The sequence below is a fragment of the Pygoscelis adeliae genome, unplaced genomic scaffold (genome assembly GCF_000699105.1).
Source record: "Pygoscelis adeliae isolate BGI_AS28 unplaced genomic scaffold, ASM69910v1 Scaffold449, whole genome shotgun sequence".
Classification (NCBI taxonomy): Eukaryota; Metazoa; Chordata; class Aves; order Sphenisciformes; family Spheniscidae; genus Pygoscelis; species Pygoscelis adeliae.
This window is the reverse complement of record NW_008825574.1, coordinates 513,696-529,222: the sequence shown is the minus strand read 5'-3', so window position 1 is coordinate 529,222 and position 15,527 is coordinate 513,696. Positions and strand designations below refer to the sequence as shown.

General features: G+C 40.7%; 1 protein-coding gene across 1 annotated transcript in view; it reads left to right on the top strand.

Annotated features, from left to right (window-relative positions):
• The window catches only part of PTPRF (protein tyrosine phosphatase, receptor type, F), a 304,224-nt gene that overhangs the window by 100,348 nt on the left and 188,349 nt on the right, over positions 1-15,527 (top strand). The window contains exons 3-4 of the mRNA XM_009332537.1: positions 1,684-1,829; positions 4,577-4,718. Coding sequence (XP_009330812.1) covers positions 1,684-1,829; positions 4,577-4,718 — 288 coding nt within the window. The remainder of the gene's footprint in view (positions 1-1,683; positions 1,830-4,576; positions 4,719-15,527) is intronic.

The window sequence follows — 15,527 nt, the reverse complement described above, 5'->3', positions numbered from 1 at the left end:
TCTCTAAATTGGAGAGACATGGATTTGACAGATGGACCACTTGGTGGATAAGGAATTGGCTGGATGGTTGCACTTAAAGAGTTGCAGTCAATGGCTCGATGTCCAAGTGGAGACCAGTGACAAGTGGCATTCCTCAGGGGTTGGTATTGGGACTGGTGCTGTTTAACATCTTTGTCAGCAAAATAGACAGTGGGATTGAGTGCACCCTCAGCATGTTTGCCGACGACACCAAGCTGTGTGGTGTGGTCGACACGCTGGAGGTAAGGGATGCCATCCAGAGGTACCTTGACAGGCTTGAGAGGTGGGCCCGTGCGAACCGAATTCAACAAGGCCAAGTGCAAGGTCCTGCACCTGGGTCGGGGCAATCCCAAGCACAAATACAGGCTGGGAAGAGAATGGATTGAGAGCAGCCCTGAGGAGAAGGACTTGGGGTTGTTGGTCGATGAGAAGCTCAATGTGAGCCAGCAATGTGCACTTGCAGCCCAGAAAGCCAACCATATCCTGGGCTGCATCAAAAGAAGCGCGACCAGCAGGGTGATTCTCTCCTTCTGCTCCGCTCTTGTGAGACCCTACCTGGAGTACTGTGTTCAGCTCTGGGGCCTCCAGCATAAGAAGGACATTGACCTGTTGGAGCGAGTCCAGAGGAGGGCCACAAAGATGATCAGAGGGCTGGAGCACCTCTTCTATGAAGACAGGCTGAGAGAGTTGGAGTTGTTCAGCCTGGAGAAGAGAGGGCTCCAGGAAGACCTTATAGCAGCCTTCCAGTAACTGAAAGGAGCCCACAAGAAAGCTGGAGAGGTACTTTTTACAAGGGCATGTAGTGATAGGACAAGGGGTAATGGCTTTAAACTGAAAGAGGGTAGATTTAGATTAGATATGAGGAAGAAATTCTTTACTATGAGGGTGGTGAGGAGACCTTATAGCAGCCTTCCAGTAACTGAAAGGAGCCCACAAGAAAGCTGGAGAGGTACTTTTTACAAGGGCATGTAGTGATAGGACAAGGGGTAATGGCTTTAAACTGAAAGAGGGTAGATTTAGATTAGATATGAGGAAGAAATTCTTTACTATGAGGGTGGTGAGGCACTAGAACAGGTTGCCCAGAGAAGTTGTGGATGCCCCCTTCCTGGAAATGTTTAAGGCCAGGTTGGACGGGGCTTTGCTTTGAGCAACCTGGTCTAGTGGAAGGTATCCTTGCCCATGGCAGGGGGGTTGGAACTAGATGACCTTTAAGGTCCCTTCCAACCCAAACCGTTCTATGAGTCTATGAAAACTAATGTCAGTGTATGGTACATTTTGTAGGTTTGGTGTGTCAGCTGTTCTGTAATTTCCAGTGCTATGACCATGTTCTAAACCTGCAAAAATCCATTTATTAAAAAAATAAACCGTAAAAATAGTTCTAAGTTGTCATATGCCTGAATGAATGCCCGGGGGGCTGGAGGGGAGCCCTCTGTTGCCCTCATTTACAGGCAAGCCAGATGGACTTTATTAATTTCAGGAAAAAAAGGTACTCAAGCAGAAACTCTGCTTGTCACGTTGCAGTCTGCGCTGAATTTGTGTGGCCGAGGCCATTCAACGTGGACTTGTAGTAGGAGCACCAATTATCTTATAATTTAGATTAACATGACACATTCCTTGCTTATCTGATGTTGTGTCCTCATGGGGGTGATTTGGTTATTTTTCCAGGCAAGCCAACGTTTATGAAAGCTCCTGAAGATCAGATTGGGATTTCTGGAGGAGTGGCCTCTTTTGTGTGTCAGGCAACAGGAGAGCCCAAACCTCGTATCACATGGATGAAGAAGGGGAAGAAAGTCAGTTCTCAGCGGTTTGAGGTAATGACAAAAAAAACAAAAATAAAAATTTGGGAATCAATCTAATGCTTGCAGGTCTTAATTAGACAATAATCATCATTGCAACCCGGGTATCTCTGCATCACTACAGTACAGAGTCTAGAGCTTTAGAGTAAAGTAAGTTTCCTTCCCTGCAGCAATGCAATCTGTAGAGCAGGCGTCCTTTGAGCATGATACTGGAAGCACACACATAGGACATCCTTCTTCAGATGGGAGACTGGGGCTTACACCAAATTGGGTGGCAGAGTAGAGTTGGATTTAACAGTAATTTTCTGTTTGCACTGTGAAAATCGATAAGGCACCTCCTTGTCCTGCTATCCACAGTGAAATTCAGAAGTGGGATGCCAAAACACTTTCTAAGTGGTGGCTACTGCCATCCCTCCTACAAATGCACTTGGAAGGGGAATGGCAAAGTCATTCTGAAGGGTGAATTGACTTCCCTGTGAACTAAAGTCTGAGAGAAAGGAAGAGGGAAGAGAGTATCAGAAATGCTTTTGAAAAAGGGTCCAATTTGGTTCATTTTTTAAAAAGCAAATACATTTTCACTGACTTTCTCCACCTTTTTCTCCACTTTCCTGTTTTGGAGTTGGGCTCTTTTCTCTAAAACTGCCCTTGGAAATGTGACCCTTATACCATTCTGCTGCCTTTCCTCTAATCCTGCCTTTGATGTTTTTGCTTTTCTGACTGGAGCACAAGATGACTTTGCTGCCCAGAATGGATTGATTCAAGTCACCAATTTTAATCATGATTTTGTATGTGAGCAGAAAACCTTGATTAAAGTAATCAATTTTAATCTTGTTTTACATTGTTGTTTTTCCCTAATAAAGGTTAAGTTTTGTTGTATAGTAACTGTTTAAACATTCTAATTTGTAAGTACATATAACCTCTATAGTTAATTTGGTACTTATTGTGGCTGACCAGAGGGCTATGCCATATTATATGCATTTACACGAGCAATTTCATACCTTTATTCGCATCAGTTTTGATATATAGTTGAGGCATTTTTATTGTGTTAGGAGGTAGTGAATAGTAGCTTTCTTTTTTTGCTAGATAACTATTGATTTTACCTCATTACTAAACTAGCCTTTATTTGGAGGAAAGTTGGAATTCGGTTTAAATGAAAAAATTAATAGACAAATCTGATGTACACATACTGAGTTATTGCACAAAAGAGGTATCCATCGTTAGCAAATGAACAGCATTTCTGGTCAGTGTCTGTCAGGTCCTTAGTAGTTCTATGTGAGAGGGAGGGAGCTACAGTGTTTGTTCAAATGATAGTAAGGGCAAAAGAGCTTTTCTGCTGTTTCATCTTTTAGCTTTTTAGTCCTTAGCTTTTTAATCCTTATCACTGAAGTGACTTAATCTCTGCATCTGACTTTGTCTTGTTTTAAAATTCGGCAGTAGCCCTATCCTGTGTAAAGGTTATAGAAAGTTTAGCATTTTGTCACAGTTTCATATTTAATTTAAACTTGAGTATTCAAAAAAAAAAATTTAATTCCTTAAAATGCACTATGGTGATGTTCACATTTCTCTGTCCTGTCTGCTGCTACTTGACCCCAAATTAGGGGTTTTTGCAAGCTGTTTCTATTACTTAGAACAGAAGGGCTATTCCTTCCAGCGTGAGGAATAACAGATTTTTGGTGGTCTTGGTTACCTTTTGATTTCTTTCTATTTCTCCTGTCACCTCAGAGTCTTGTGGTGCATATTATTTTTCTCCTTCCTGTTTTCGCTCATTTGGTCTTTATGCTGTGAGAAGCACTCCTAAACGGGGCTCTTGAAAATAGGGTAAAGGTTTTGCATGGGGGTAATGCAGGTCCTAGGCTGACGTACATGTGTCTGGAACGAAACATAGCTTAGTCTCTTCATCTCCCCCTGCAGTTCCCAACTGACAGGAGGGGCTTGTGCCTTTCCCTCATGCTGTCACCATCTGCAGTAGAGTTAATATTTCCAACTTTTGCTGTGCTCAGTAGTAGAAGAAGGATGAGTTTGGCATTAACAGTGTCCTAAGGCTGTGCCTTCACAGCCTTGCCATTAAGCAATAGCTTATACTGATCCAGCTGCAAACTAACACATACCTCTTTCTTCGCTGTAGAAGTTAGAGTAATGCATGTTGCCGCCTAGCAGGATGGATGGAAAGGCAATGATTTATTAAGGACTTAATTTACTATGCTGGGGAAAGAATTGTAATTACATCATTGTTGATTATGCCAGAGTTGCAAAGTACCCGATGCTAAAGGACATTAAACCCCCTCACTTTCTGCTGGAGTTAGCATGCGCTGTAGGTGCTCAAGGTTTTATTCTAGTTTTGTTACTATTTTCCTGGTAATCCCACAGGAGTATATCATTCTGCTCTTCCATCAAGGTGAAAGTTGGCACTAAATTGCTATCAATGTGATTAGTAAAACCATTAGTGCAAATATGGCTCAGATGTTTTAAATCATCAGATCCACATCTTTATTACCAGGTTGATAATTTGTCAACCTTAATTGATTCATAAAGAACCTCATTGGATTTTCATTTGTTCTGGCCTGCTCAGAGGACAAATGTGTTCTTGACTCTGAAATTTTTGCATTTCTGGACTTGGAACGCTTGACTAATTGCATGGTATTTTATAGCTTAAAGGGCTTGTTTTGTTTTGGGTTTTTGTTTTTAACCCCTGGACTGGTTTGACTTTCAGTTTTTGTTGCAGAAGAGATCAGTAAAGAAGTGCTTTCTTCTCATTGTTAAAGGTTATTGAGTTTGATGATGGATCAGGATCAGTTCTGCGGATACAGCCCCTGCGTGTTCATCGAGATGAAGCTATCTATGAGTGCACAGCAACCAATAGTGTTGGGGAGATAAACACGAGTGCCAAATTAACAGTGTTAGAAGGTAAGTGGGAAATTTTTTCATGTCTTAGATGGCAGAAGACGTGGCTTTGGCAGCTACATGTTGGTGTGGTGCTTTTAAATGACATAGTGATATTTTAGCTTGGTTTGGAAAAGCTGTGTTCTTCCTGTATCATTTGCTATAATTTTGCCTAGTGATAGAACCTAATATTTTTGAGACGATCATGAAAGGATTGCAGATTCTGAACTTTCTTTTAAAGTGTTTTAGTTGTATTTTCTGATTGAGGTGTGTCATTTCTAACTTGGAGGGCTAGCTAAAGAGACATTTGTATACTTTTCTTACCTTTTTACTTTTATATAATACCCATCTTCAGGGTATCTCAGAATTGTATCTGACAGAAACTATGTTGCTGCACCTTCTGGATTAAATCGGCGCAATTCTTGAATAGATTTTCAGGTTACTCTTCAGATTTTGAGTTTGATGTGGAATTTCTCTGGGTTTACTTTTCACTGTAGTCACAACTTGTTATTCTGTTTCTCCTGTTAAAGAATAGATTTTGATCCTTGTCTGCTATATGAGCTGGTTTTATTTTGCTTGCTATGTTGTTTCTTCTAAATGGAATGTTTTGTGGAAGAACAGTGTATTAGATATAAAAAGGCTTGTGATCAGCTGATGATTTTTTTATATTAGATTGTCAGAGTTACTGTCTGCTTTTAAGGAAATGTTTTTTTTTTTCAGCACATCAATGTGTTGTAGTATTTGTTTATACATAGGATTTTGTAAATGTACTGAGATGTTACAAATCTGGGGCATTTGGCTGAATGGATTTTTTTTTTACTTGTATGTATTAAGACGAGCAGGAAAAGGCCTAGGCAAATTGCTTGGTGTATATGGATTGATGTGGAAACTTTTGAGTAATGAAAAAACTAGACTGGAAAGTGTTTATTGTTGTATGATTTTGAACCAGCGGAGACTGGTTATCCCAATGGTGAGTGTGCCAGCCATACATGAGAAGTTATCGATTGTCCCTTGTTCTCCCATCCCCACTTACAGCATAGAGGTAACCATATTTTTTTTTTTAATCATATAATCATTTATAGCATAGAGGTAATCATATTTTCCTCTCTGCACTGTGACAAAGAATACATTAGACAATTGTAATGTGCTCAGACACTGTGGTGATGGGAATCACAGAAATCATTCAATACTTGATGTGATTGTGTATCTTCCTTCTGGAGGTGGGGCATCCTAAAGGATCCACTTATTCTTTGGTAGTAGTATTGTTAAGAATAGGGTAACAGGTGCTACAGACTTGAGAATTATTGGGGGAAAAAATCAGATCCTTTTTGTTACTACTTGCCTTTGCAGCCGTGTATGTGAATGCGTAAAGCTCAGTGGAGCTCTTTCAGCAGTTTACTTGCAGATCTGCATTTAAATGGTTCTCGCAACTGGATTTTTGCGATACTAAATACTTGAATACCCAACTGTTCCAAGCACATTTCTGTTTCCTTTGGTTGCAGTTGCCTTTATGTATCTTAGATATGTATGCACATGCACACACACGCTAATAATTTATTTGCTCTGTGTTAAATGTTCAAAGGCCCACAGAGACATGCATTGCATAAAGGAGCACAACAGTGTTTCTCAGCTCTGTGGTGCTCCCGCTGATTTCCTGATGAGGTAAAATTTGCAGACCACGACATAAATAGGGAATGTTAGGAAACACCAGAGACAGGAAAAGACATACATGCACACTATTTAAGAGCCACAGAAGCAAAAGTCGGTACCAGTCAGGCACAGGGCCTGCTTTTCTGTTTGGAAACTTCCTTTAATCAAGAGTAATGCCAGTTTAACATGATCCCATAAGGTCAAAAACGATCTGCAGGCTGGGGGGCTGTGTTTTCCTCTCTAATGAAGAGTATCGACCCCTTGCTGGGCACTCTGGTAATGGGCAAAACTAAGAAACATTTGCTGTATAACAGTTTGTATGTGCTTGTGCATATAGAGTTGTGAGCTTGATGACAGAGGATGAATAGCTACATGTGCCTCTTATGTTGGCTTAACTGACGAAGAAGATGAGTTCTGTTATGATGTATTTGTATTTAAGAAAAAACGGTTTATATTTCTTTTTTCCGAGATGTTCTATGGACAGGTTTGTATTTTTTTCAGTCATGCTATCTTATTGCTCTGTGTTATCTGCCTTACATTATGCTGTTTCTGCAGTTTGGGAGTATGATTTTTTTTTAAAATTATTATTATTAATACTCCTTTGTTTGCTTACGTGTTGGCAAAGTGGATAGTGCAACTCAGTGCCCTGGTTGTGGTTGTGTTTAGTCTCAAGGGCCTCAAAAAATAGTGGTAAGTGCGCCCCACCTCTCTGTTATGCCATTGCTTTCCTAACATGAATTTTGTAGAGGTATTTGAAAATGACACATTTCACGTGGAACCCTTGATACCCTCAAGACTGTCAACTAGGATTGGATTTTCCCTCTGCTTCTGATGTTAAAATAATTTCTGTAATTGCTCTCAGGTGGCAGTTTGAATGATGCAGACGTTCTGCACTTCCTTTCAAGAATTTGACTAATGCGGTCGTCCCTGGTGCATGACAAAGCTCTATCATAGACGTCCTCATGGTTACATGCTGCTAAATACACAGCACATACTGATTTTTACATTAAAAATCCTTTATAACAAGAAGTTTTAATGCTTCTTCACAATTTGCTCTTTAGAACATAGGCCTTAACATTAAATCCAACAGTCATAGTCAGGGTTTAGCAGGCTGTTATTAGATGTCTTTGTAGCTAACTAATCTGGAGCTTTATTTTATTTAGATTTCTGTGATGTTTTACACATCAGAGGCAGATAATCCTTTCTAATTGCCAACTTACTCCATTCTGAATATTAAGAGAGAAGCATGAGTCCAGTCTTCTGGAGGAACTGGGAATTCTCACATAAGCGAATCTCTTAACAATTCGGTTCCCTACTCGCGTTTCATTCTCTGCTCCCATGTTGCTTATTTTTCCCTTCTAACTGCAAATCCTGTTGTGACCAAACTACGTATACTTAGTGTAACTGGAAATTATTTCTCCTGTTGATAGTAGGAGAAATAGACGTGCATATACCTTCTCTTCTCATTTCTCCTGGGTAACTGATAAGCTTGAATTATGTATGAGTCACATTGAACATTTCTATCTTTTTTCCAATTATGACCTGAAGCAGCACAGAAGTACATGCCTGCCTGCCTGGCAGAGGAGGAAAGCAGTGCGGGGAGAGGAGGGCTGGAATCAATAAGCTGACACACATTCCCAAGAAAAGCCTCGGGGACAGTTAGTGGCACTACCAAATTAATAAATGTGTTATTCAGTGGTAATGTTGAGAATTACAGAGCTTTTTAAATAGGGAGATTATATGAAATGTGAGTAGGAAGGATGCCAGCGTGGAAGAACGTGGCAGCAGGCTGATTGCAGGAGTGTCTACATGGTGTCCTTCCACAAGACTCCTTGTATGTTCATCATTGTGGCTGTGTTAGGAAAGGTGACGGTAACAGCGTTTACCTCTAGCTGCCTGTACACCGAAGTATACCTTCAGTCTGTGGTTTCCAGCAGTCTCCACCCAATAGGAAGATAGGGAAAAGCAGTGTAAAAAAGGAAGGGGGCTAAACACAAAGTATATTATCAGTCCCTTCTCCCAGGACTTTCCAACTTGGACGTTCAGCTACAATCAGGTTTTGATTTCCAGAATTGCGAAACTATTTACTTGTAACTGGTCCTTTAATGCTCTGCAAGCAGTCTTTTTTCACTCCCCTGTAACCCAGAGCATACAGTCATATCCAAGTGACACTGAATATATTCAGAGTTTCATTTCCCTTTGTTTTCAGGTTAAATGAAAATACCATCTCCAATTTCCATTTCCAGCACAGATCTATGCAAATCCCCTGTGCCCCTATCCCAGACTCCTAATCCTGTGGTGTGTAGTTATCTGCCTGGAGAGCACTGCCGGGCTCCACAGGAGAGCAGCTCCTGGTAAAGAGGACAGACAGAAGGGCCAGGAAAGGGTTGCTTGCACGCTGGGTTTCAGTTTCAAGGTAGCCTGGCAAGTTAAGTTTTACTGGCTGGAGAAGTTTTGGTGCATTTCAGTGGAGCTCTAGAAAGTTCCCAACTGCAGCAGTTGTCCTGGGGTGGGAAGCACCTCCACCTTACTGTAATTTGCTGTTTACTGAACTATGTCATGAGCTTAATTTCTTTCACCATCTGCCAGCTGCATTCCAGTTCCTGGAGTTACCCTGTTTGAAATGCTGTAAATGATAAACGTTTGACTGTTACAAATGATTTCTGCGGAGAGCTAGATCTCAGAAGGCCTGAAACAATATGTCTTTTTTGTAAACAGTCTTCTAAAAGTGATTTTTGTCATTGGAATAGTAAACAGAAGTTAGCTATGTTTAATCCTTGTTCATGTTTGGTTAGTTACAAAAGGATCAGTCGGATCATTGTACTGGCTCATGTTTGTCTTCATTGCTTTTGCATCTTTTTGCCAAGAATTTCTAGCAATGTGTTATAAAATTGAAACAATTGTAGAAGGGAACTTGAACCCATTTGCATGCACTCATTCTGATTGTGTAAATGAATTAAGGCTCCCTGTACCCTGCTGCTCCTGGGATTGATAGTATTCTCTTCCTATCTCTAGTCAGGAGAGGACAGGTCTTTCCTCTACAGGTTTCACGTTCATTAAATGTTCCAACTTCCTTTGGTCTCTCCCTGGGAAGGATGACTGCTGTGATGGCAGAGGTCCTACTCCCGGTCTTTGCTCTCTACACAAGCAATCCAAATAGTACTTTCTTTCTGTATGAGGCAGGCAGTTGTAACGACAGCATTTCTAAGAGCTGCAGCACAGTGAGCCTCCATGTGCTTCACGGCTTAGGGAAATGTCCTAAAATACAGTGATGCACAGAGAAATGAAGAAGGCTGAGTGTGTTTGCTTTGCGTTGGATCATGGCACGTTCCATGCTTGTTAAAAAGGGAAACATTAAGCCAATTACTCATGGTGGCCTCTTTAAGAAGTTTAGGTTGTCATGTAGAAGAATGTAAATCCCAGCTCACGTGGACTTATGCTATTAAGGTATAAACCATGTTTAATGGCAGGTTGCCTAGTATTGGTCTGGTAAGTCAATTTAGGAGCCCTGTCATCGTGCTAAGAACTCTAGTTGTTTCTCAGGTACTGAACAGTGACTAGAAGAATCCTAAAAGTTCAAGGGGAAAGAGGTGGTCTCTTGGTCCCATAGCATAGAGGAGATTGAGCAGAATTGGTGATCTCTTTCAGTTAGACCAAGAAAATTTACAGAAACTGTTTTACTTGTATCACCATTGTGTCCCATGCTGTCAATACCTGGGCTGCCACAGTATCTGAAGAACTGTTTCAGCTATCTAATTTTTGGTATCTATAGAGCACCTATCATCTCAATCCAGGTGTGAAACTCCTGGTTCTCTTCATTTTATTTATTTACTTTCAAAGATTGGATTCAATAAGAACATTACTTTTACTCTTACAGTTTATTTTTTATAATACTTAACAAGAAGGACTTTCATGGCTGTGAATGAGAGACAAAGAAGTAATTTTCTCAGGTGAAGAGAAGTTTTAAGTGTTGTTGGTCTCTCCTCCAGACAGGAGAGTCAGCAGATCTTTAGAATGTATCAGACCCAAATGCCATAATTTCCATTTCTTATCTCCGTTTAAATGATTAACTAACGGCACATAACCATATAATGTATCCGTGATAGCAAGTTCCATCAGAAGACTGCCATGCACTAAGGTTAACATCCGCAAGTTTATGAAGCAAGAAATACAATCTCTGAAAAGTTTTAAATGAAATATCACATAGTTAATGCCAAGCTGACCCCTTTGGAGCTGTGCACTCCCATAAAACCTTGTGTCTGAAAAGGTACTGACCTCTTAATCTTGAGAACATTTTTCTTTTACAGCAAGTGGCTGTTTCTGCATATTGCCTCTCAAATGAGGTCCTATGAGATTACATCTGAAACAGGGTGGGATGTTGTCACATTCTTATCAGCAAGCAAATGGCATCAATGATATTGCAACACCCAAAAACAGCACCTGTGATTCAGGAACGACCTCCCAGATAAAAACAAGTGAGCTTTAAGTGTCAAACAAACAAGAAGGAAGTATATTCTACAGAATTCTACAAAAGCTCTAAGGCAGGGTTTGTATTGCCAAGTACTAGGTAGCTTGAAGTTGTAAGTGTGCAGTTGTAGTAGTAAGTGCACAGTTATATCCTGTAAAAAGACTTCTCAGAGCTCCTTGTCTCACATAATTGATCTATTCCAAGTTTATTCAGCAGTTTATAAGTGCTGACTTTCATACTGGAAATCACGTTCAGCTAAGAATTTTTGCTGCAAATAACAGTTGTCTCCTTTCTACTTGCTCCATTTTGCAAATCCCTCGTGAAGATATTCAGAAACATGGATGCTCCTTCAGAGCCTTGTGGCAACCTACTGGTAACTTCTGTCTGTTACGACAATTGATAATTGAGCCCTGGGCATTATTTTCTCTCTTTTCTTGGGCTCAGGGTGTAGAGACAGGTTGCTTCTCACTCTGTGCTATCTTACAGCTTCCTGCGAGATTGTCATGGAAAGTGTGTCAGGCTGTTCTCCTACTGCTGCTCTGCTATCAAAACGTTCAGCCTGTTCCAGTAGGTAAATGAGGCACAAACAGATTAGTTTAACTCTCTGGCAGAGATGCGCTCACGCAGGCAGGTTTCTGTCTTGTTGGGGAGGCATCCCTGTGGGTTGCTATCTCCCAGCTGAGACTAGGGATGGCCAGATGACTGCTTCTGTGTCTCTGTTCCAGTCTGAAATCAGACAGGTTAGATTAAATCGTCTGTGGTTTAAACTAATCTGTTTTGACTCTCTGTTGGAACAGATCATCGGTCCCAGCTGGGAGGCAGCAACCACCAGCTCTGCCTTTAACGTCACTGCAGAAAGGCTGGTATTCCCCTGTGCCCCGACCCTCGTGGCCACAACAATGTCTGAAAGCTTAGACAGGGCTGGGATTTTGATGGCGTTGGTAGGCAGTAAACCAGGGCAGAAACCTTGACTCAGGCCTAGGCTAAAAAGAGTGGTAGTCTAAAAAGGGCGGGGTAGTGGAGCAACAAAGTGAAGGCTGCCAAGATGTGTGAGGAGATGTGTGTCCCACCAACTTTTTGGACTAGATACTACAGAGGAAGAAAAGGCAAGAATAACATAGGTATAATGTAAGAGGTTGTAAATCTTGAAGTAAAAACATTTGTTGGGAAAATTAGGGTGTCTAGGTTGAGATGTGTGCTAGCCGATGTCCTAATCTGTACCAGAAAGTGGCCAAGTAAGCCTCCCCTTGCAGTAAAATCCCCACATCAGTTTCATAGATGATCTGCCAGTCTTTTTGATTCTCCTGGTCTCAGTGGTCCTATTCTGCACCTGTTCCTGTTTGATTTCAGGGACTTTTTTTTTTAACACGCCCAAGTAGAGATGTGCACACAAGGAGCCTTGCAAGTGTCTTTTTCAAAAGCACTGATGGATCCATGGATTTTGGAGATACACCATCAGATGTATGCGAGGATCATAGTTGCTTTTTTCATTCAGTTGGTCACTGGCTAGCATAGCTTCTCTGCATTTCTCTAATGCACCCGCGTTTGTCTTCTCTCCTCTTGTTTCCAAGCAATATGTGCCAGGCTTATAGCAAAAATTTTTAGTATTTCTTATGTTTGTTCCTATTACCCCTGTCACTTAAGGTGATTTGACTCTTCTTGCTTGATTTTTTGACTGTCCTCTTTATTTACAGCATCTCCACAACGCTGTCAATTTAATACCTGCCTTTTGTGCAGAGATTGTTAATGCGTCCAGTCATTTCGAAACTGATATTTGAGGAACTTCTTGATAGAGACCATTGTTGCACTACTAATAAAAAAAGTGAACAAGAGAGTGGAATTGATTAGGTGTCAGTGATCCCTGGTCTGGCTCTCAAAATGTTTATCTGGTAATAACTAGGCTGAGGCTGGCCCTGGTGACTCTAAGATAATAAATTGAGTTTGGAGGACTGGCAGCCAGAAGAAAATACTTTTATTAATGAATTGTGTATACATGGATCTAGAAGTCTTTCAGAGAAGAAAAAAAAAAGACATGAAAACCCACAATTATAACTTAAATCAGTTTCTTACTGTAAAAGGCACTTTAATGGAAATGTATTTAATTCATCTGGAACACGCAAACAAGAACTTAGTTCCTTTAGATAATTTGAGTAACTAACTGTAAACCTTGTCAGAATAAAAAAATCACATTTCTTGTCAGATTTAACATCTACTGGTGACCATCAGAAGCTAAAATAATAGATCTTTATCATCAGATGTTTCAAAAGACCTTTCTTATTGCTGAATCTCTTTCAAGATGCCTCATTCTGAGAGTGTCTGTAGCAACCTGTTATTGACAGATGTGCTCTCTCTAGCTTGTATGTCAGTCCTGCTGCTATCTCCTGCTGACTAATAAAGTTAGTTGCTGGTATGTATTTGTAGAGTCTTTGAAGTCTGTTAGGTTGTGGAATAGCCTTCTGAAAGAGTTAGTAGCTCATTGTTTGAGCTATTGGAAATTAATGGGAAACACTGCTTGATAATGCCATATGGATTTTCTGCTTTGGTTCCAAGGAAAAAGGGAAGGGCAAGAGCAAGGTGTCCTGAAAAGCCTTTCTGATTCCATAACTACTTCGGCAAAATTATCTTCTATATCTGCTCATAACCGAGGCGCTCTTTGCTCAAAGCTTAGTGACCTGTTGTCGTTTACTGGTATGCCATGACTTACGAAGGCACTTAAGAAGACATAACACCACAGTGATCTTCTATAACTTCTTCTGCAGAAGTAGGAGAATATATCCACTTAATAGAACTGGAGAGTAAGTTCTTAAATGGAAAATGGAGCATGGAGAGAACAGAATGTGATAACCATGACCGTAGGGAATGCAGTGCTTACAGCGATGAAATCATAAATCTCTGCATGCAAGAAAGTTTCTAATACAGTCATCTTGGGCTTATGTTCTGTGCCTTATCTTTTTCCTCTCACTAAAAAAAAAAACCACAGCCCCAATTAAATCATTCTTGGAGAAGTCACTGTTTTAAAATGAAAGCCAGAAAAATGTGACACTGGAGTATCACCGCATGCTAATAAATCTGTAGCAACAACAGCTGTTCAGAAGAGAGGATGTCCATGTAAGGGAGTAATATACTTCATGTGTCACTTACCGTACCTGTGGAAGAGAACATTTCATAAGTACTTTAACTTCTTCTCCTGCAGAAAAAGGAAAATCACATAATTGCTGCTGATGGGCCACATTTTGGTCTTGGTCTGAGACATTGACTGTACAAAACAAAGCTGGCTTTGCATTAAAGACCTGTAATATTGATCATTCTGACAGCTGGTTTCTGTGCGTCATGCTTATTCACAAGTCCCACATCTAGTTGTCCTTACGGATCTCTTGTTGATCTCCTATTGTTTTTATACAGTCTGGTGTCAGGAAGGCTCTACATTTGTGATGCTTATTAAAATGCGGTGCCGAGATAATGAGCAAAAGGAATAATTGGCCCTAATTTTGGATGCAAGGAAATAATTATTGTGACCGTTCATTGTTAATGTGTTACTTGAGCTGTTAGTGACTTTTTGGTATAAAGATGATCTAAAATACATGCATTCCACTTGCTGTTTTAGAAGCCCAGAGAATCTTTATAGAAGTATTAATCTTGTAGTAGTGAAACAACACCTTCCCCATGGAGTTTTCTAACAGCTGTTTATTCTTGTGGATATTTCAGTTGGATAATAAAGTAGTGACTCTTTCTGGCACTCTCACCTGCTCAGATTCTTTCTGCCCAGAGCTCCAGAATAGCTCTTTCAAATCCTTTATCCTAAGGAAAACCAGCGGGTGTGAGGTATAATAAGATCTGTCTTTCCAAGATCATCTAGCGCCTTGACGAGGCAGGTTGGATGATGCCATGGGAAAACGCTGCAATGTATTCATCTGTTATGCTAATCCTGTGCTCTGTTCCTTCAATCCTTTTATCACAAGGGTCCAGCCTGGATGAAACCTTTCCAAGTTTTTGGTGTATGAGTTGAGAAGTCTAAATAGCAATCAGAGCTATAACTTTATCCAGCTGTAGTGTATGAATGTTCACTGTTGTGTTGCTGTTCCCAGCTGGGACTGGGGGGAATTTCCCTGTGATAAGAGTGCCTGTCTGCACAGGATGCAGAATGCTTGAAATAAAACTAGCCACACAAAGCCCTACACACAACAGAACTGTCATTATGACCTTTTAGCTACTTTGAGACCACTGGAAAGGCACTGGAAATGTTAACCTGTTGGAGACCTCAAAAACCCAAAGTCTTGCTTTTTTGGTACAACAGCTCCAAAATGGTGCTTTGTTTGCAAGCAAGGCAATACTGGAATTTATTTTTCTATACCTCTTTGCAGGTATAGATATATATAGATATAGATATATATACAATGCCACAGTTGGTCCCAGTGCGGAGAAAGTCCTTGAAGAGAGAACAGAAATCATAAACATATTGATGAAAAATGCATGAACTGCACACAGGGTGGTATTAACAAAAGCTGTTGCAGGGGAAGGTAATGAATTGGGGAATGCGTAGTCCAAGATGACAGGATATCCGGTATAAAGAAGGGCAGGAGGAGGAACAGAGTGAGCCTTTTAAAGTGAGCCTGCATCTCCTTCACTTTGAGTCCCAGCAGGGAAGAGTAGAGCATGCCAGCAGTGCTACATTCGAGGAAGTGCCTTCCAGATGGAGCTCCATGCTTAACGTGCAA